This window comes from Monodelphis domestica, chromosome 5 (assembly GCF_027887165.1).
Source record: "Monodelphis domestica isolate mMonDom1 chromosome 5, mMonDom1.pri, whole genome shotgun sequence".
NCBI classification, from domain to species: domain Eukaryota; kingdom Metazoa; phylum Chordata; class Mammalia; order Didelphimorphia; family Didelphidae; genus Monodelphis; species Monodelphis domestica.
Genome location: NC_077231.1, coordinates 131709257 through 131731967, shown reverse-complemented (window position 1 = coordinate 131731967; position 22711 = coordinate 131709257). Strand labels below are relative to the sequence as shown.

Here is a 22711-nt window from a genome sequence, read left to right as displayed (position 1 = left end):
CTTATCTCTGTGCCCAAGCTCTATGTTCCTCAGGGACACTCCTGGGGTCCCAACTTACTGCTCTCAGGGGTAAGTCTGTGGTGTCCTCAGGCAGCCCCCTGAGAACCTAGACATTGCTCTGCACTCACTCTGACTCTGACTCTGGAGCTGTAGGTGGAGAGGGGGAGAGGTGATCAGCTTGCACTTTGGTAGGAATAATTTAACCCCTTATAGTGTGGAAATACCCAAACCCTGTCTACCTTCAAGGCTGCACCCTCCAGTAGAGCTCCTTTGCTTATCTGATTTTGATTTTTATCCCTTTGAGGTACTTTATATTGATTGGTGGTGAGAAGAAAAAGATCCTTCCTTCTATTCTGTGGCCATCTTAGCCCTGAAGTCCCCTTAAATCACTTTTGAATTTTTAAATAAGTGATATGGAATTTGAAACAGCTGATCAGATGATTCATGCAGACAATACTTTTTTTCCTCAACTTTATAAACTTTAGACAGATAGTTACTTCTAGTCTCATGCAGAGTTAGCCATAATCACTGATCTTAAATTTCACTAATACTTCTCATTTTTATTATATTTAGATGATAACTATAGCTAACATCATCTTATGCCTAGATTCGTCTTTAACATATCCATTACAACTTGCCAAAAATATTGTTTAAATTCTGAATCAAGTTTTTCTTGGCAACTGAACTAATCCTGTCTGACAGCTTTGCAAAGCAATTTGCAAATGAGTGAATAAATGACAGAAATGAATAGGCAAATGCTTACTTTGTGCCCAGCAGTGTAACAACTGAAGGTACAAAGAAGAAGCAAGGATAGAGGCAGAAAGCACACAATTGGAAACTGTTAGCAGATCAGGGCACTTTAGTTTAGAAAGATTCAAGGATAGGGAGGGGGCAAATAAGACAGTAGATGGAATCATTCCATCCATCTACAATGGAGTTGGGGATATCTTGGTATCAAATCTGGCCTCTGATACTTCTTAGCTACGTGATTATGGGAAGTCACTTAACCCCCATTGCTTACCCTTTATTTCCCTTCTGCCTTAGAACCAACATATTGAATTGATTCTGTAAAAAAAGAAAAAACTGTACCTTCTATCTTGCAATCAATACTATTCATTGGTTCTAAAGTAGTAGAGTGGTAAGGGATAGACAATGGTAGTTAAGTGACTTGTCCAAGGTCACACAGCTGGGAAGTATCTAAAGTCAGATTTGAACCTAGGGCTCCCTGTCTCTAGGCGTTACTATCAGTCCACTGAGCCTTTCTGCTTCCCCTACATTTATGAATTTGTTTTAATGGTTTAACTCAATTCATACTAAATTCCAATGGTTCCATATTGTATCTAGGATTAAATATTGCCATCTCAGTAGTGCAGGAGAAAGAGCACTGTGCCTAGAGTCAGGAAGATCTGGAGCTATCTGATCTCAGATACTTACCAGGAATATATACCTGGGTAAGCCATTTAACCTCTCTCTCAGTTTCATACCCCCCACCAATATTAAGAATTCTAAGATGAAATTAAGGATTAAAAAAAAGAAGAGATTGACAAAAAACAATGGGGCAATTTTACATATAAACTTTCTCATTTTTGTTTACTTGTACAAAATTAAATTATATCAAAATATAAATATTATTTCCATTCTATTTTAAAATTAAGCACATTATACTTACCAAAGACCCTTATTGCTAAAGTGTAAATACCCAGAGCAAAAGACTTAAAATGTGGGCTAATAGACCTAAAAGAAAAAAAAAAGTTGTATTTGTTCATAAATGTCAATGTTTAAAAATATAATTTAACATTTATATGAAACACAATAACATTGAATAAATATCAAATCATATCAGTATATTGTGAAATCCATTTTGTTTTAATTATCAAATGAGCATAAGGATATGCAAGAAAAATTAATTTCCTAAATATTTACACTAGATGTCATTTAAAGGGATATGTAATAGAGCAATAATTCCATTTTTAAAATAATTAATGAGATTTAATGACAAGATAAAAAACAATAATTGATAAACTAGTCTATTGTTACCTTGATGAGGAAAATAGGAAATACAAATTCATTGTATCTTATTATGTTTTTTGTGTTAAAGATTTGAAAAGACTGATCCTGCCACCTAGCTATTGTTAAGACTGCTTTCTAGGAACTGAAGGAACTATATTTTTTTATCAGAATAGATATAATCATTAGCTATTATTCCCAGGAGTACCAAATTCTTAAGTTGTCAGTTCTTCATATTGTAGAACAACCTTGTGAGAAGGAATATTATTATTCCTATTACACAGATGTGAAAACTCAAGCATATAGACCCATGTTGGTGAAGACATGGCATGTGTGACCCAGCATGCTGGAGGGGATTGCTCCAGGAGTGCTAAAAAACAATATTCACATGCCCTGTGCCTCACCTAGCAACCTAATGCCAGCACTTCCTCCCACCTCTGTCTGGGGTAATCCAGAGGACTCACAGACAGCTTGAAGTTGCAGTTCAAGCACAGAATCTCTAAAAGGTTCACCAATGCTGATATGGATGTTAAATGATTTGCCAATGGCCACACAAGTTTGAGGCAAATTTGAATTCAGGTCTTCCTTATTCCATTCCTATACTCTACTGCTATGGTATTGATTGTGTGAACTTGAGTAAGTCACTTAATGTCCTCTGAACTCTAAGTGAATCTCCAAAATTATATGTTGTAGAGGTGAAAATTTGCACAGATAGAGAGAATTTCTTGACCCAGTATTTCCCCAAACCAGTGAAATCAAAGGTCTGGTCACTATTCCTAACATTTTGGATGATTTTTTAAAAAATATGTAAAATATTCCATGTCAATTATTACTAAATAAGTATTAGGCAAAAGAAAATATTTGCACTCAAAAGTATTTGAAATAGACTTGTTATTATTTCTAGCTAGAAATAAATAAAAAGCATACTACAAATTGTGTTGACATTAAGCAACTTGTGCTAATATTGTACTTATTTGCTAATAATGGCAATATTTTAGAAACTGATATAATGTGCTCTCTCCACTCTTTAAGATTATGTCAAATTTTACATTAAAATTTTGTATATAAAAGTATCTGTATTCACCTCAGAAGCAATATATACCCAGGTATGCCACCTACAGATAAAGTATATGAAGTGATGACTGATATCACCAGGAAATATAGAAACATTTTTGAACAGTCATTTCCTTTTTGACATCTGCCCACTATTCCTGAGGAATTTCCTGATTTAGATTCTGTAATTCCTATGCAGGTGCAATTGTAAAATATCTGGAATAGAATAATAAAATAAAGAAAATTTTATGTATTCAGTTTTAAAACCTTACTGTACACATATAGTTTATATGACTGTGCAAATACATCCCTCTTTGACTTGTAGAAATATATTTTGCAAAAAAAATCTAGACAAATTTCAATGAGTAAATATATGGACAATGATCCAAATTTGTTCACTTACAGACAATAGACCACTGGTACATAAAGTTCTACTTTCTATAAAACTAAGCATTCTGAAAATATGCTCCTGCAAAATTTCAGATTCTTTCCGAGGCTTTTCCCTGTCCAGCTTTCTAGTATTTGGAATAGCCTAGGTACAACCCATCATCTTTCCTCCCTCTTTGCATCATACATGTTTTCATGGGGGTAGGGACTATCTTTTGCATCTTTTTGTATTCCCAGCTCTTAGTTAAGTGCCTTGCACATAGAAGATATTTAGTAAATTTTTATTTATTTATGTATATATCTATATAAATGTTGACCCTTTCTGACTGAGAAATTTATATTGAATCAAAGGAACATGAAACAAAGGAATTGTATGAGAAGCATTAAAAAGGCAAACCCATGGAGGAAAAAGATTTAATATAGGAAATCTATAATATAGGAAATAAAAATATCTTTTTTCCCAGTATCTAATTTATCTAAGATAGACATAAGGACTTTAAAATTTAAATCTGGGAAACTAATACTAGAACTCACACATTATTCTGATTATATGTATAGAAGAAATATGGGTTTGTGTTTCTCAATCTAAGATAGAAGTGAATCTCACAGAAGAGATGCTGCTTTGATGTAGTAGGATTGGTTAAGACCATCCTTAGAAAAACAAAATCAGACAGCTGACATAGGATTGATAAAAATCTTAGAAGTGGGATACAGAATAATTTTGGCTTTTTTCTGAAACCTACTGCTTTTAAGAACTGCCTGGCAGGGAAAAAAAATCTTTGCTAATTAGAGAATTAGAGAATAGTTTCAGGAGAAAACTTTTCCACTTAGGGGAGCTGATTGGCAAAACAGTTGGTCAGGTAAACTCACTCAGGTGGAAAAGTTTTACCTTTCCCTTTTGTAACAATAATGTATGGTCTTTGAGAAGTAGAAACCTCTCAGAATTCATCCAAGGAGTTCTACTAATGCCATGCTTAGTATAATGAACTAGTTTTTCTGAAACAGTTTAATGTTGTCTGAGAACCCACCCAGACCAAAAATACTAGAGAAGATCTGTACATTCTAAGCTTGGGTTTTCTGTTTTATTTAAAGAGCTTAACTGTCTAGATAATCCAAAAGAAAAACAACAGACACCATAGAAGCATCTTCATATAGCAGGAAAGCAAGATGTCTAGAAGAGTTTCCCTGGACATAAATTAATTATAATGAAGAAAAGACATGGAAACAAAAGACACCAAGGCTAGAAATCCAGCATTGTGAGTTAACTAGTCATACATGTTCTCTACTCATGCTCCTTCTTGGCATGATTCTCAGGTCATGGGACACATGTTTTGCTTATTTTGCTTTGACATATCTAATAAGTTTTTGGATTAAGAGATAACAGGATTAACTTCACGGACTTGTTAAGTTTGAGGCAAGAATAAAGCTTTGGAGCATGTACCTATACCCAAAAAGAAATCAAAGGACACAAAAACTTGAGTTGTAGCAATGTCACCAATTTTGTCTAGGAAAAATGCTCAAAATTAGAGGATAATTTTAGGTTGTAGGGTTAGTAAAATAGACCAGAAAGAGCAGAAAAGATGCAGACATGAGGATTGAATGCATACAAAATATTTAAAGTAAATTACAATTACATGTCATGGATTTGTTATCATCTATATTGAGGAACTGGTTATTGGAGTGAAAATTATATATATATATATATATATGCAATCAAAAAGTTAGAGTAGAAAAAAAATGACCAATGAAGCTTAAAATTTAGTATAGAAGAAAATTTAAAAATGATTGGCATGCAACTTAGATTTGGAGAGAACAGATTTCAAAGGGTTCAGAGGAGGAACAGATAAGACCCAATAAAGCAAAATTCTATAAGAAGCACAGTTCCAGGAGGATAGAATAATTAAGAATAAACTTCTGGAGATACCATGAGAATCAATTTCATTGAGGAAGATATTGAATCTATATGGATGAACAAGGAACTTAGTGAACATCTTAGATTTTTCAAAAGCATGCCCACAAAATGGAAGCAGAGGAAAGTAATAGAGGACAAATATAAATATAACATGTTCCTGTAAGAACGACATCATGTGTGCTAAAACTCAGAATAAGTTTATGCTGGTGAGAAAAGCTGAAGTCAGCAAAAATATTTTGTCATTATAAAAAGATATATTGAAATGAGGAGGTACTCCTAGGGATGGCGGAACAATTGTAATAAGTGATGAAGAAGACATGACAGAATTATATAATTTATTTTTCACACATTTTCTCTGTCAATGACAAAGATCACGATAATCAAAAGGACAGATAAAATATGACACATAGAGAGTTGAAATTCAAGATAAGTAAGTGATTGTGAGAGAGGACTTAGCAAGTATTTATGATTTCAAATAACCAAGCCTAAAGGGCTGAAAGAATTGACATTTCTGAACCACTGTAAGCAGTCTTTAATTATGTAGTAGAGGAGAAACAACATAGAACTGTGGAAGGGCAAATATACCAATTTTCAATGAATGGAAACTGAAATCTATATAAACTATATCCCATGGTATATGAGTTCAACTTTGACATACTATTAAAGGCATGATTAAAGAATGTCTAGAAATGAACACTGTCATCCTAAAGAAGAAACCTAGGTTTATCGAGCAAGTCAGCCAATTCATTTCACTTTTGAATGTGGTAATCAGACTAATAGATTAAAGAAATAGCTCTCATGTTATCATTTTAGATGAATGTGAGAGATATGAGGTAACTCAAAGTTTGGTTAGTTTAATTAAGAAATGGCTAAAAGATTAGTCTTTTTAAAACTAGTCTTTAACGGTCCTAAAAGCCATTGATGGTCAATTTAGAAAGAAGTCTGTAGTGGAGTATTTCAGGGATCTATGCTTGACCCTGTACTATGTGGCTTTTTAAAAAATCACTAAGTATGGCAAAGGCATGGATGACTTTTATCTGAAAGAAGCATTAGAATTGATAGTTAACCTCAAATGACAGAACTAGGATCAATGGATTATAATCGTAGTTGCAGAGAAATAGATTAGGACTTAAAAACCTCCTTAAATTTAGTGTTGCCCCAAAGTAAAATGTACTGCCTGGGTAGCTGGGGAATTTACACTTCAAGAGAAGACATGGAAATCAAATATCTTTTCTCCCGTCATTTTGTCTGTATGCTGAAGCTTAGCTCTATTCCTAGGGTGGAGGGAGTACTGTCCCTTATTTGTAGTATGTCTGAGATTGACTCAGCTTTCTCCATCTCAGGCTGAGCACTCTGAAGAGGTGGCCTGGTTAGTCTGCTGTGAGAAGGCTTGCAACTGTTCAGTTCATCTGTTTTCAATTTGGGTTCTGTCCAATCCTGCCAAGGTTTGGCCATTTAGGGCCGAGTTCTTCCCATTGTACCTCTGTTGGGTTGTGTCCTGCCTCTGTTCTAGCTGGACTACGCAGGGATGCTTTCTTTCCACTGCTGCTTGTTCTGTATTGTGTTTCTTTCAGCTCTCATTCTGGTGAGGCTGGACCAAGTTGATTGTGCTCTTTCCCTAGTGTTTGCAGTCTATTACGTCTGAGTTCTGCTAAGGCTTATCTAACTTTCTCTATCTTCTTGTACAGCATTGAGATGAATCCTTGGCATATTTCCACATTTTTCTGGGCCAAAGCATAGCTACCCCTATTCTTATGTTGGTTCTGCCACCCCAGTATTCATTCTGAGAAGTTTTTGTTCTTCTGCACTCATTTGGAGGGTGGTTACTGATCTCTGAGTGTTTCTTACTTCTCTGTATTGGCCTAGTTTCTTCCAAAAAAAAAAAAGATTGAGATAACTTCTGATTCCAGCTTTGATGGATTGTAGCTGTGGGACCTTGTGCAAGTCATTTGATCCTGTTTCATTCAGGTCTTCATCTATAAAAAGAGCTGGATGAGGAAATGGCAAATAACACTGGTATCTCTGCCAGGAAAACCCCAAATGGGTCACTAAGAGTCAAGCATGACCAGTAAGAAATAACACCTCTCAGGGAATAGAAAGAATTTGATTGAAGGTGGCCATGAGGAATCTGATTAATTTTAGAAGAGATTTGACCCTGAAAGTTGAGAGTCAAACTGAAGAGAGTGGCAGGGCAACCAGTTATCAAGTATGTTGTAGACGATTCCCATGAAAACCTTTTCAGTTCCATAAGTCAATGATTCTGAAGGCAAATTGAAGGGATTGTGGTATGCAGAACTGAAAGGAATTTAAGGAAATATTTGAGGCCCCTTCTTGTAGTCTGAAACTGTTTTGTTTTCCCCATTACCTTCCCTGTATCTAGAATAGTTCTTGGTGCATAATAAATCCTAAAAATGGTTAAATTGAATATAGTATATCCCTATTATTGATTTAATGGCAAAACAGAATTCCAGATACTTTAATCAAATATTTAATTAAAGTAATTCAAAGTAGCATAAGTCCTGACCCAAGCCTCCTTTTTCTATCAAAGCCAGTACTCATTAGATGTGGGGGCCAACATAGAGAAGGCAAGACAGAGATAATCTTGAAATTTTGATCCTAGCTTCCAACAAGAAAAATAAGGAAGTCAGGATAATGAAGGAGAATTGGGAGAAAGTGGTAAAAGGGAAAAGGTGATGCATTTGAAATCAGGAGACTTGGGTGTGAATCCTTGAATCTTCTCTTACTGCCTGTATGATCTTGGGTAAGTCAATTCTCAGTTTTCACATTTGTTAAAGAAAAATTAAGGGAATGAAGAAGATACACTCTGGATATCCATCCAAGTATAAATCCATGTTCTTATAATGCTAAGATAATAAATTTACTTATAGATATATTCAACAAGATGAAATAGGAAAGCTTTCTAGAAAAAGATACTCATTAACCAGGTAGACATGGGGGAGAAAGGTTGGTTTTCAACTGCAGCCAAATAGTAATATTTGGGAATCATCTGCAAAGACACTGAATGTGTAATGAATGAAAATAGATTAAATTATTGAGAGAGAGTCATAGCTGCAGATAGTTTACTCATCACTGCCTAAATGAACTGTGCATTCTGGCTTCCTAACCTTATTGTATTCTCATTATTGAAGCTAGAACCATGGAATCTTTACATATAAGGCCATGCCTCATTGTGACGCCTTTCCTTGGGCAGGAGGAACAATAAGAAGGGCAGTTGTCAGGCTTTTTCAAACCTGACCTGTTTATAGTTTATCTTCTAACTTGAATGTCCTACACTTTTCCTTATGTCTTACTTTTCTCACAAAACCCAAATCATATCTCATGTCTTCTCCCAAACTTCCTCCAACTCTCCTAAGTCTTGGTGGTATTTCTCTCCTCAAATTTAGGCATTTCCTAGGCTACTCATTTAGTATTCAATCTATGCTATCTTGCATTGTTATTTATTGGTTACCCAATCTGTCCCTTCTTCCCAAATAGAGTGTATGATTCTTTCATATTTAATATTTTTTGCATTCTTTATGTTCAGCATAATGTAGAATATCCACACTAGGTACTCAATAAACATAAGTTATTCTTGATGATATTGACCAAAACTAGTGGTTCCAGCATGAGCCTCAAGAGTATGCCTGCAAGGAAACTCTGTCCTATGGAATTTCATACAATGTTAATGGCCATTGCCACTCCAGTGCCAGAACATGAAATTGAGTAAGACTGGAAAGACTTAGTTATCTTCCATTAGAAACTAATAAGAGTGAGAGAAGAATATTATAGTTCTCAATCACAACCATCTTTGGTTCTATTACTATTTCACTCAATGGAATGGGTCATTGATATATATAAGATTTCATCTCTATACCCAGTTACTTTAACAGTGCCTATTACATTTTTTCCACCTGTGGCAACATTTTCCCTGTTGCATTACATAGAAATGAATCTAATATATAGGCAGAGCTAAATCTACAGTTCAGTGTACAGTTCCTCTGTGGTCTATAAAAATTCCTAACCAACTATACAACTGTTAATTACCATTGGAATTTGAACATTATCAAGATGGAGGAGCTCCTTACAGTGTTTTTCCCACTTCCAGTGGAACTTTGGCAACCAGCGAGACAAGCAGAAACATAAGTGATTCCATTTTCTCCACAGATAGGATCCCATTCTGTCTGGGAACATGTACATCCTGAATTGCAATCTGAAAGGAGAGCTTGTTCATAATAAGAGACTTGCCTGGTTCTGTAAAGAAATATAACAATATAAATTACTACATTTTTGCAGGTCATACACATCCCACACAAATATGAATTTTTTAAAAGATGGCCTTTAGTTAAGTTAATGTGTATAAATATAAGAAGTGTAAAGTACTTTTTTTTTCATAAAAATGGTGACTTTCAAGAGCTGTCCAGTGAAAATATGCTAGTATCACCCAATTCTGAAAAAAAAAAAATTAGTGGCTATATCTACTCTCATTTAGAAGTAGTTACACTTCTAGTCTCTGGCTTTTGACATCTGCTCAATAAACCTTTTCTGACCTCCACTTCTTTCTACAGTCCCTAATCAAATGGAACACATGAAAAATGACCAAGGAAGTAAAGACAAAATGTGTTAAAAATTTAACATAATGATTCAATCGGTGAATGCAGGTGATTATTATAAGGTAATATCCTTTCAGAAATTAACGTCAACCATTGATACTATTTGTGCTAGGATTACTTTTTTTTGGAATCAGACCCATGAAGTCATGTGAACATAAAAAATAGCTTTAATGACTGATGGGAACCCAGAATCCATATAGATCAATCCCCTCATTTTGAGAAAAGGAAACAAAGGTCTACACAGGGTAAGATTCTTGCCTAAGATCACTCACTGGGGTAGCACCAGAGAAGGTTTGACCATAGAGTCATTCATTTTTCTGCTTTCTCATGGAGTTACCAATGTGAAAATATCTTTTGCCAATGCCAATGTGAATCTATTCTGTAATTCAGCAGTCTTAGAGAGTTTCTTTGGGGTACGGATGGGTTAAGTGATTTGCCCAGTCATACAGTTAGCATATGTCAGAGGAAGGCCTTGACCCTGAGTTTTCCTAATGCTAAAGCCAATTTTCCAGTTATTATGCTAAACTGCATCTAAATGGTGGTATGAGGCAAAAGACTAGCTATCATATATTCATTTCATTTCACAAAAAATTACTATATGTATGTTACAAACACTTACTATGTACTGTTATGGGCAATTTAGGAAGAGGGGAAAGGTTTATACAAAGGGGAAAATACACTTAAATAAATTAGTTTATTAACAAATGTAATAAGGGAATTATTTTAAATGGTAAATGATAACTAAAGATTAGGGCTGTTAATCTTCTTCTTTCCTCCCTTCGCCTTCTCTTCTTCCCTCCCCCCTTCCTATTGCTTCTCCTATTGATCTCTCAAGGGTTAGTTTATGATATCTCAAATGAAATGCTCTTTCTCTTCTCTAAATTAAATAAGGTGTTTATTGGGGAAGAAAGGAAAGATCAAATTGGAACAAGAGAGGGTATGGGATTTCCCTAAAACTAGAATGAGTCTTAGGTTGAAGGATGGTGTAATATAATTCAATTTGAAAAATAGCTGATAGGTCTGGAAGTTCAGCCACTATCACAACAGAGCAAATCAGAGAGAGCTGGACTTTTGTTATTTTTTTTCTTCTGTCTTCCAAGCCAAAAGACAACCTTCAGGCTTCAGTCTCCAAAAGCCAAACCTCAGACCTCTTCTGTCTTTCCAAGCCAAAAGGTCCAGACTTCAGTTGGTCTGCTCCTTTCCTCCAACTGCTTCTCCTGGTCACATTTGAAACCAGAATGCTCTTGTTTGAATGGCAGGTCTTTAGTCCCAGCTATTCCTATCTTGTTGCTGGCTTTCCCAATTTCTCTCTTCCACACAAAGAAAGGGATGATGGGGAACAAAAAGGGAAAAGTTTTGCATTTGACTATTTGCCCCAAGATATTTAACCCACTACAGTTAATTTCCTAAGCTTAACCTGTCCAAATAACTCAACTAAAATTACTAAGGATAAGTACAAAAGGGAACCCAGAATCTCAAACACAGAGTCCTTGGTGGATCAATTAGCAGGAATCCAGCTGTTGAGTCCTCAGATGTTCCAGGAAAGAGAGAGAAAGGTTCCTCCAAATTCACTCTGTCCACCAGAATGTATGGGGATCTTCTTCTCAATCCTTTTGATCTTACTCTAAGGCAGATAGCTTACAAGATGAGGTTGTCCAAGGAGAGTCCAGATCTACAGCCTTCAGGCTTGACCTTCTGCTCCAGACAGTTGAAAACCTGTTCCTTCAACAGCTTGGAACTCTGATCCAGCCAGATCTTGGAGAATTCTGAGGCTTGAGGAATGTCAATCAATTCTTTGCAGCTTCTGTGCACTTTGTAACTTCCCTCGCTACAGTCCTCCCTTTGCACAAAACCTAAATCATTTTGAAAACACCATTTTGGTATTTGTATACTACTAACTTACTTACATATTACTTAAACTAAAATATCTACCCAAAATAACAAACAACCTATGCTCAACTACCTTAACCTATCTAATACTATCCTATTCTAGGAATTTAATAAAGGAAAGGAAAAAAGGAATTAAATAATGAACACTTACAAATTTCAAACACAGATCAAACATATGCATATGCACAACATGCAAATGACATCAAAAGCAAAGGATAAACTCAATATTCATGCAAAATATTAAAATCATAAACTACTACACTTATCAACTAATACAAAACATTCTACTACTATTGTAATGCATTAACATCAAACTTAAAGAAAAAACTTTCAAAAAATACAATAAACACAACATTGCATGAAGTTTTACAAAGAAATTAAATCAAACCATCAAACTCACTTATGCAAACTATATGTAACAATAGATAAAATTGAACATAAGTGATCTAGTTACATAAATTTTACATATCTACATATAGTACACAATAAAATATATACATTCATGCTATATAGAGTTCATATTTATACATGTTATAATGTTACAGATATACAGAATAATAACTATAATACAATTAATTTTACAACCCTGTCATACATACTATTTACATATATTTACATATGTATTTACAATTTTGTGTGATATGTGATGTTATATGTCATTTGTGCTATGTAATTATGTTATTATGTAGGTTGTAATGCATTTTTGTAATGTAATTTAGTATCTTATATTATTTATCTTAAATTTTAATTCTATCTAAGCCCTATATTCAAAAATGACCTATCTAGCTTTTTCCTGTACTAAACTAAGTATCTAACTAATTTTTGTTAGTAACTAACTAATTTATAGCTAATTATAACATTGCTAGTATCCTAACTATACATTGTTTTACTCATTCAATTAGTAAATCGATGTAACTTAACCATACTTATGTATTTATGTTTGTGTGTTTGTTATATTGTTATTTTTGCTATGTTATGTTATTCAGCTAGTGTTATGCCAGTGTTATTGTTATGTCAGTGTTACTGTTATGTTACTGTTGCATGTAATATACTTACCACTCCTTCAGACTTTCCTTCTCTTCTCATCTCATCTTGATTGAAGATTCCTTCCTCTCCAACTCCATGGTAGTAAATGTAATTATGAATGCTTGTGTAAATATATGTTATATTGTTTTTTGTTATAACACATACCCCAAATTTTAATATATTAGTCTATTAATTACTTGATTCTCTTCATTGCAAATTTCCTCAAAGTCTTTTCAGACTTTATAAGTTTTCCAGTCTTTTAACGATGTCCTTTAATTTCTGAATCCTCCTCTTGATCTTCATTGTCCTTTTCCATCCAAATGTCCTATTCCACTGGAATGGTCCTCTCCTTACTGATCTTTCTGACTGTAGACTCAATTTGACTGATGATTCTCACTTTCCATGATTTCTTCATTTTCTTTCTCAATAATTTGTACTTTTATTATTAATACCATGTGCTAATTTTATATGTGAAGAATGATACCATGAATCTTTACCTAATACTTTTACTGATGATGGAGAAACTAACACAATTGTATAAGGTCCTACCCAACTCTCTTGTGTTGCAGATGTTTTAGCAAAATTTTTCACATATACCATGTCTCCTGGTTGGAAATCATGGAGAGAATAATCCAATGGACAAGATTGGATCAATACTCCCATATCATGTAGTTTTTTAAGATGTTGTTGTAAAGCACTTAAGTATGAAACAAATTGACAGCCTCCTCCTAAGAGAGATGTATACACTGTCTTACAAGTTTTTGCCTGCAGTGGAGCATGTCCAAAAAGCATTTCATAGGATGATGCATGTAAATCTGCACTTGTTCTTGTACTTAGGTAAAACAAAGCTATGGGAAGAATGTCTGGTCATTTTAGATGAGTTTCAGCACAGATTATCCCCACCCTATACTTGAGTTCCCTATTTACATGTTCCACTTGACCTGAAATTTGTGGGTGATAAGAAACATGATATTTAGGTGTTATTCCTAGATTCTCATAGACTCTTTTCAGGATATCTTGGGTGAAATGAGATCCTTTATCAGAATTTGTGTTAAGTTGATACATCAAATCTAGGAATAATTTCCTTAATCAACACTTTTACCACAAAGCTAGCTATATTTGTATTTGATGGAAATGCTTCAGGCCACTTAGTTAATCTGTCCACAATCACCAGACAAAGCTTGAATCTTCCAGCTTTTGGCATGCTGATGTAATCAATTTGCAGACTCTCAAATGGATAATATGCTAAAGGTGTACCACCTAAATCTTTCAGTCTGAATGCCCCTTGGTTGAATTTTTGGCAAACAGAACAACTAGTACAGATCTTATTTGCTACCTTACTTATTCCTGGTGCTACCCATTGCCTTTTTACAGAGTCTACTATAGCTTGTATACCAAAATAACCTTTTGTGAGGATGGCTTGACATAAATAGGTATACAAATCTTTTGGTAACAATGGTTGTCCAGTGTCTGCAACCATATTCCATGTGCTTTCCTTGCTCCAACTTTCCGCTTACACTTTTGAATTTCTGAGCCTATATAAGCTTTTTCTAGATCATGAAATTCAATAGTTGACAAATTCATTATATATATACTGGAGCATTCTGGTACCAATTTAGCAGTGATAAGAGCTCTATAATTTCCTTTAGAGACTGAATGTCTCTAAGCCACTAGTATGACTTCTACAATGGATTACCACTAGCTATTTAGGTTTTTGGATAGCATACAACAACTCATTTATTATTCCTGCATGTGCAATTGGTTTTCCTGATATACTAATAAAACTTTGCCATTTCAAGATCTTTCCTGTAGCATGACAAATGGAAAATTTTTAATAAGAGTCTATATAAATATTTGCACTTTTACTCTCAACTAGAAGGCATCCTTGCTTCAAAGCAACCAACTCTGCCCTTTGAGCACTAAGGTTACTAGACAATGAGCCATGCCACAGTATCTCAAATTCTGTGACCACTGCAGCACCTGTACATCTAATTCCATTACACAAATATGAAGATCCATCAATGAATAACACCAAGTCTGGATTTCCAATAGGAGTGCCTTTTAAATCCATCCTAGGCATATCCAATAGATCTACTACTTCTACACACTTGTGTAATGATTCACCATTCTTTGGCAAATCAGGAAGAAGTACAGATGGATTTAATACAGTACCCCTCTTTAACTGGATGTTCTCACTACCTAGGAGTATAATTTCATACTTAGAAATTCATTGATCTAAATAAGCTTGAGTATGAAATTTCCTCATTAGTGCTTCTATTTGATGTGAACAATATATAGTCAATGGACATCCCAAAACTAAGTTTTACCTTAACACACTCCCAGAGTACAAACAAAAAATTGTTTAACATGTCCCCAGACATGTTTACATTTATTAGTAACCTAGTATATAAAATACAATTAGTATTGTTGTAATCCACTGTGATCCCTTTGTAGCTATACACAATTAAGGAAAGGAAAAATTTTTTTTCAAAAAAAATTCAACAACAAAAAATTCCAAGATAGCTACCTAGTTCATGTGTCAGGTGATTTAAAATTTAAATGTCTCTCCCAGCTCATTTAGAGTCCCAGAGTTCCTTTTCCCCCACTTTTGGAATGTTCACCTGCTGAGAGCAAAATGGAATCTTCTCAGCCTGTAACTGACTTTGGAACAGTTATATGCTTATATTAAATCTATATTCCTAAGTCTATACTGACTCTGCCAAAACTGTTATGGGGAATTTAGGAAGGCGGAGAAGTTTATACAAAGGGGAAAAACACACTTAAATAAATCAGTTTATTAACAAAGAAAGGGATGATGGGGAAGAAAAAAGGGGAAAGGTTTGCTCTGACTATTTGCCCCAAGATATTTAATCCACTACAGTTAATTTCCTAAGCTTAACCTGTCCAAATAACTCAAGTAAAGATTACTAAGGATAAGTCCAACAGGGAAACCAGAATCTCAAACACAGAGTCCTTGGTGGATCAATTAGCAGGAATCCAGTAGGAACATCCTCAAATGTTCCAGGAAAGAGAGAAAGTTTCCTCCAAATTCACTCTGTCCACCAGAATGTATGGGGATATTCTTCTCAATCCTTTTGATCTTATTCTAAGGCAGACTGCTTACAAGATGAGATTGTCCAGGGAGAGTCCAGATCCACAGCCAGCCTTCAGGCTTGACCTTCTGCTCCAGACAGACAGTTGGAAACTTGTTCCTTCAACAGCTTGGAACTCTGACCCAGCCAGCTCTTGGTGAATTCTGAGGCTTGAGGGATGTCAATCAATTCTTTGCAGCTTCTGTGCACTTTGTAACTTCCCTCGCTACAGTACACAGGGCCCTGAGTGATACAAAGATGAATAACACTAGCCTTGTCTTCAATTAATAATAATGAATGAATGGAAAGATGTTTACTAAAATCTTGTTATGTACAAGACATTGTGATGAGTGCTGACAAATATAAAGGCAACATCGTCCCTGATCTGAAAGGGCTCATATTCTGACAAGAAGAGATAATTCATAAATCAAGTTTATTTTTATAAAAAATTTAATTGATATTATAATTTAAAATAACACTTAATGTTATTTTATCATTTATTTAATAAATAAAATGTATATTATTTAATTAATTATTATAACTCACATTTGTATTTCACTTAAAGTTTGAGTAACTGTTACATAACAATAATCTTATGGCATTAACAATGTGAGATCTATTCTATTTTAATGAAGGAGAAACTGAGGCACTTCCAAGAAGTTAAGTTACTTTAACAGTCTCACATAACTCATGACAGTCAGAGGTAGGAACTGAATTTAAGCTTTTGGACTTCAAGGCTAGTGTCTTTTCACTACAGTAATATGTCTGTTTTCTACAAGCTAGCAGCAGCCCATAGTTCTATCATGTGATATCATATATTTCAGCATGCTATGTACATTTGGAATAGCTTTATAGATCAAGAGCATCAATCTCCCTCAGTTCTCTCACTCATCTACCAGTTGTCTCTTTTATCTTCCCAGTCTGTCCTCTATGGCTTGTTCCTTCAACAATCACCTATACTTTTTTCCACTCCTTTCACTTTTTCCTTTTCCTAACTTTTCATTCTTCAGTGTTTGTTGTTGTTGTTGTTGTTGTTGTTGTTGTTATGAATGTTACTCTTCCTCCTCTGATTCTCTTAATCCACATCCCCTCGATTTTCTGTTAGAGAGTTTTCTGCCAATCTTCATTTCAATCAATCACAACTTCTTATTATCTAGTTGCCTTTGATTTTCCCTTTTGCAGTGTTATAGGATCATCGATTTCCAGGCCTTAGAGATCAACTTCTGGAACCTTGTCATTGTATCCAGAGGGAAACTGAGGTCCAAGGAGGTTCAATGATTTGTCCATATTCAAACAGGATTGATTAGAGGTAGTGGGAAGATTTGGACATGTGTCCTCTGCCTCCAAATTCAGTGTTCTTCCTATTACACCAGTCTATCTCCCGTTGTTCTCTTACTTTACAATTCCCATTTTTTGTTATTTTGTTTTTGTTTTTACTTTTTTTCCTTTTCTTTTATTTTTCCTATTTTACAGGTTCTTTCATGTATAAGTTCTGGAATCTTCAGATTGTGTGATAGTGTTCCTTCCTTTCTTACCTAGAAAATCAGCCATCCTAGTCATACTTCCACACTCCAAAATGAATCTTAAATTTAAGTTTTATGTCCTAAAACTACACTAAATGGATATCATTAGTGAAATCATCAGATATTATTTGTTAAGCAAGGATAATGCTGGACCTGGCAATAAGAACAAAAACCCCTTTCCATAGAGCTTTAATATCAACAGGATACCTTTCTTACAATACTCTTTTAAAAGGAACAATGCAAATGTTATGTGCATCCCTCAAATGTGGAAACTAAAGGTTAAAAATTTGAAGGGACTTGAAAAAGATTACATAATTCATGAATAGCATAGCTGATATTTAAGCCAAGGATTTCTGCCTCCAAGATCAATAATCTTCCTTCTAGACCACAATGCTTCTACTCCGTTTTCAATCTTTGTAGGGCATTTTTCAATAGTCAGGCCAGTCCAATTAAACAAGAATCTTTTACCTACAGTTTTAGGTCAATTTTGATGGGTTTTTCCTTTCTAATTAATAGTCTTTTCTCTGAAACAAAGATTAATCACTTCAATTAACCTGAGTTGGGTAGAATATTAGAGTTGTTTCCATTTCTCTTGTATGATTGTACATTTTTTCTTAGTTCTACTTATTTTATGATGTCAGTTCATACAAGTTTAAGGAAAAGAATCAGGATGGTGATGGATGTTCCTTTCATGCCAAAAGGAATAGGAGACAGGTAGTGGACCCATGATTTCCTTGGATGAGGAAATTCTCTCTACCTCTATAGAGACTAGTACAATTTTTAGTCTTAGAAAGTTTTGGAATTTGCAGATTGGTCTTATTAGGTACTTAAATATAAAAGTAAGTATATGTAATAGAGATTGGCATGTTCATGTCCAGTCCTCCTTTTTTCTGACCTAGAGGTCTACATGCAGTTGCCCAGAGGTGGGACTTGAACCAAGTTTTACATAACTCTGAGAGTAACTCTTTCTTCACTGTGCCACAATGTCTCTCCTAATGAATGACCAGGTATTTTATGGTTTTGTGAATCACATTATTTGCAGTTTTTAAGTTCTTTGAAAACTTAACACTATAAGTTCTACTCCAGAGCTTCCTCATGGTACAGAGGAAGGTCAGAATTCTCAAAGACTATACCAGTGGATCACAAATTCTGACAATGCTAAAATACAAAGTTTTTTAAAACGGTGCCAGCAACAGACTAAGTCTCTATATTGGTAATTTGATTACATAGACTAATGCCCTTGCTACTAAGTGGCCAGAGATATCATAATCTGCTTTACTTTTTTTTGGAGACAATTACACAAGATAAACATGATGGACATGAAATTCCTAAGTTTAGGCTTTTATTAGGCACAGATTAGCACCCAAAAATAAAGACTTTTGTCTTAAATGGAGATACCAGGGAGCATAGATAAGAGGACAAAAAAATGAATACATTCAGTTTATTATCATTCGAGAGAAAAGGTAAAATGGAATTGAACTGATGATGAATCAAAAGGCACCCTCAGGTGATACCTGGCTTCCATTATTCCTCTCAGTTAGGTACCAGAATGCCTATGGTTGCCCAATCTGAAATGACAGTTCATTTATAGGGAAGAGAGGAGGGAAGATTTTGCTTAGGCACATCCGATTATTTTCCCAATACTGATGTTGTCAGCAGAGAAATGCCAAATATTAAGCTAAAAGTTCCCCAAATGGAAAAATGCAAAAAAAAAAATGGGAGAGAATGAAGACTATTTGACTAGAGCTGTTGAATGAAAGACTAGTCTGAGAAAACCAGCACTTTCTATCCTTCATGCCTGCAAATGAATAAAAGAAGAATTTTAAAATGTAAGCATTTTCTCTGAGAGCATTTTGTGGGGATTTTGGTTATAAAGGTGACACAGTGGTGGTAAAGAGCATAAATGGTGCTAAGCGTACATGTTTTTTAAACTATTTATGAACTACAATTTAGCTGCCAGAACTCTAAATGTAAAAATTTTATCTATCAACCAATGAGTCAACATCCTACTCAGGAGATGAATCATATCAATGTGAAATTTCTTCATCTAAATGAAACTAGAAGGCAAATAGAAATTGTGACTTAATAGAATGATAGTTCATAGATTCTCCTATGAGGGACAAATAGAGGAACAAATAGAGGGTGCTTTTTTTATTATGCATTCAAGGGAAACAAGAAACAATACTCAAAAAGACTTTTAGTCATCTCATTTTCCATCAATCATGATAAGTACTTTCAAAAAAGGCACTGCTGCTTTTAGTTTACTGTTATTCTTTGTTGTAATGGAAGTTTCAAAGGTTAGAAGAGTTAAAATGCATCAATAAAACTAAAGAAGAAAAAAATGAATAGAAAATGAGCTAAAAATTGTGCTTTGAAGATACAATAGAATTTAACTGTCAGTGATATCTTAACTGATGTTTTTTTTTCTTTAAAAATCTCTTAGGGTTTTGTTTAATTTTATTTTCAGAGGTCAAATTAATTTTTAGTTTTCCTGTTTAAAATTTTTTAAGTAAACATCAATTTCCATTGAGTTCTCCATATAATAGCAAAAAAATTATGTGGTAAAACCTGTAATAATTACTTTTATTTCTTCTGTTTTTAATCAGATTAGCTCTTTAGCCAATTTCCAGTTTGTTGATTTTTTAACAAAGAAATAGATATAATTTTATCAGTTCAGTAGTAACTTTATTTTGTATTTTTCTATACTCCTTTAATTGGAGTTAGAGAAGTGGTTCAGTTAAGAATAAAGTTCTGGACATGGAGATAGAATACCAGAGTTCTAATCTAGGCTCATCCATATTAACCTATGACTAAACCATTTAATTTCTTTCTGCCTCAGTTTTCTCAGCTATAAAATGGAGATAATAACACCTCTTAAGGTTTCTGTGAGAATCAAATGGGTTAGGGTTAGAGACAATCACTCTAATCTCTATGCCTCTGTTTCCTAATCTATAAAATGAGACTGTTAAAGTAGATTGTTTGAACTCCCTTTCATTCTAAAATCCTGACATTCCATGACCCCCAAGTCACTGGCATAACAGATTACATACATACATACAATACATTTCCCCCAAAGCATGATAGTCAAATAATGGGAATCCTAGTCATCTGTATTATCATAACATACCCTTGGTAGGAGATACTTAGGCCAGCAACATCAGAATTATCACAGCCTATTGCAAACAGGGAAAGCAGTAGGAGGTAACCAAAAAATAAAGATCCCAGGTAGAGTTTTGAAGCTCCAAATAGAGTGATCCTGAATTTTTTCATAACTAGTCCTCCAGAGAACATTCCAAAGGCTACTGCAGGAATATTGATAAGTCCTTGGAAAACAAAGAAAAATCCATTATGAAGTCAATTGGCAAAGGTGCTACTTCAAATTTTATGAGTATTTCTACAGAACAGAAGTCTCTATGTTTCTTGAATCTTTAATCTTTAAATTGATGAAGTAGACAATCATAACTACCAGCACATACTTTCCACTGTGTTTAAAAAATCTCAGGTTTAGGGTTGCAAAGTAAGAATTCATATTCTACTATGAAAATACAGGTAAAGGACTAATTTGTTATTATTGTTGTTCAGTCATTCAATCACATTAGAATCTTTGTGCCCTTATATGAAGTGAAAGAAGAGAAGAAGAGAAATGGGTTGCAATAAGTGAGAGAGAGACATTTGCCAGTCACATGGCAGGAACTAAGTGACAAGGGATCCTGAAACACAGAGAAGGGATAAAGGGAGAACACCAATGGTTACTCAGGACTCTTGAGCTTCTTGTCTCAGGAGCTGAGGGGAGTGTGACTTCCTGTCCTTTGGAGCTAAAGAGATCAAGATACCATATCTCTGTTTGTTCCTGACTTGGAAAAAACCCTACTTTGAAGCAAAGTAAATAGTTCCTGTCTGCTGAAAAGAAGATCTGCAAACCACTAGCCTGATCTAAGCAGTTGGGGAGGGCCTGAGGCCAATGCTGGCCTGGCCCAACTGGGGTTGAACTAAGCCATAAAGAGTTCACCCTGAAGATCCTAGAAGATCGATTTCATCCTATGACCAACCAGGGAGGATTAAGTAGAACCAGGCTAGCTAGTGAGTTTGGAGAATCTAGTCAGATAGGCCAGGGCTGAGGGAGCATTAAAAAAAAAAAAAGAAAGAAACCTTTATGAGGGGATGTAGCAAGGGTGGGGGAGGCTAGTGAGAATTTCATTAGCTCTGGGGAATCCTTTTCCTTATTCCTCCCTCCCTACCTCTTTGCTGTTTCAAAATAAACCCTGTATTTATCAACTTGTTTGGGGAAACTTAAAGCATTCTGGTCATGGTGAGGCAGGCTCATAGGCCTTCTTCACTGAGAGGTACTGAGGAATCCAATAACCTTAGTATCTCAACATTCTCCCACAACCACCTTTATTATTATTGTCCATTATTTCAGGGGTACTCTATAGAGTTTGGGGTTTGCCATTTCCTTCTGCAGTAGATTACAGGGAAGAGATGGTAAGTAACTTGTCCAGGATAACACAGTTTAAGTGCTTGTGGTTAGGTTTGAATTCTGGTCTCTCTGACTCCAGGTCTAGCATTCTATCCACTGAGCCATCTAGCTGTGAATAGGAAATCACAAATGTAGCCTTAGAATTCAACCCATTCTGATCCAATTTCAAATATATAGATATGAACTAAATGACAGACAGCTATGCATTCAAATATTTATTGTACATATACCAAACAAGAAGAAGTCTATCAGACATATGGAGCAAAAGCAGACATAGTCCTTAAACTTGAAAAAGCGTATTTATTGTAGACAAAAATGTGATGATGTGAATTCTTCATCTTCCATATTCCCCTTCTCCAAGTTCTGTGCAACTCCTATCCCTCAACTAATAGCTTTCCTTATTATCTTCAGGTGTATTGAATCACTTCACTTTTCCTCTTATATCAAAACCTGGTTTCAGGAAAGAATTTGAAAATCATTTACACTAAAGAATAAATTAAATCTCTTCATGTTAGAGATGACAACAAAGGAATACAGAAGTGAAACAACTTGACTAAGATTACCCACATAAAAAGGTCAAGCTTTGAACTCAGATCTTGGGACTCCAGATCTAGTGCTCTTTTTTTTTTTAAAACTACATGCACTGCCCTATCCATTGAGAATGGTTTAAATTGTGACTTTTCAAAGGGATGTTTCCATTTTAATACTAATAAATGTGAAAGTTGAAGGAATCA

General features: G+C 34.7%; 1 protein-coding gene across 2 annotated transcripts in view; it reads right to left on the bottom strand.

Moving 5' to 3' along the window:
* The window catches only part of SLCO1C1 (solute carrier organic anion transporter family member 1C1), a 115829-nt gene that overhangs the window by 7643 nt on the left and 85475 nt on the right, over positions 1-22711 (bottom strand). For both annotated transcript variants that reach the window (XM_056799338.1, XM_007503555.3), the window contains 4 exons: positions 20628-20823; positions 9445-9610; positions 3092-3276; positions 1670-1734 (listed from right to left, as the gene is read on the bottom strand). In XM_056799338.1, coding sequence (XP_056655316.1) covers positions 1670-1734; positions 3092-3276; positions 9445-9610; positions 20628-20823 — 612 coding nt within the window. The remainder of the gene's footprint in view (positions 1-1669; positions 1735-3091; positions 3277-9444; positions 9611-20627; positions 20824-22711) is intronic.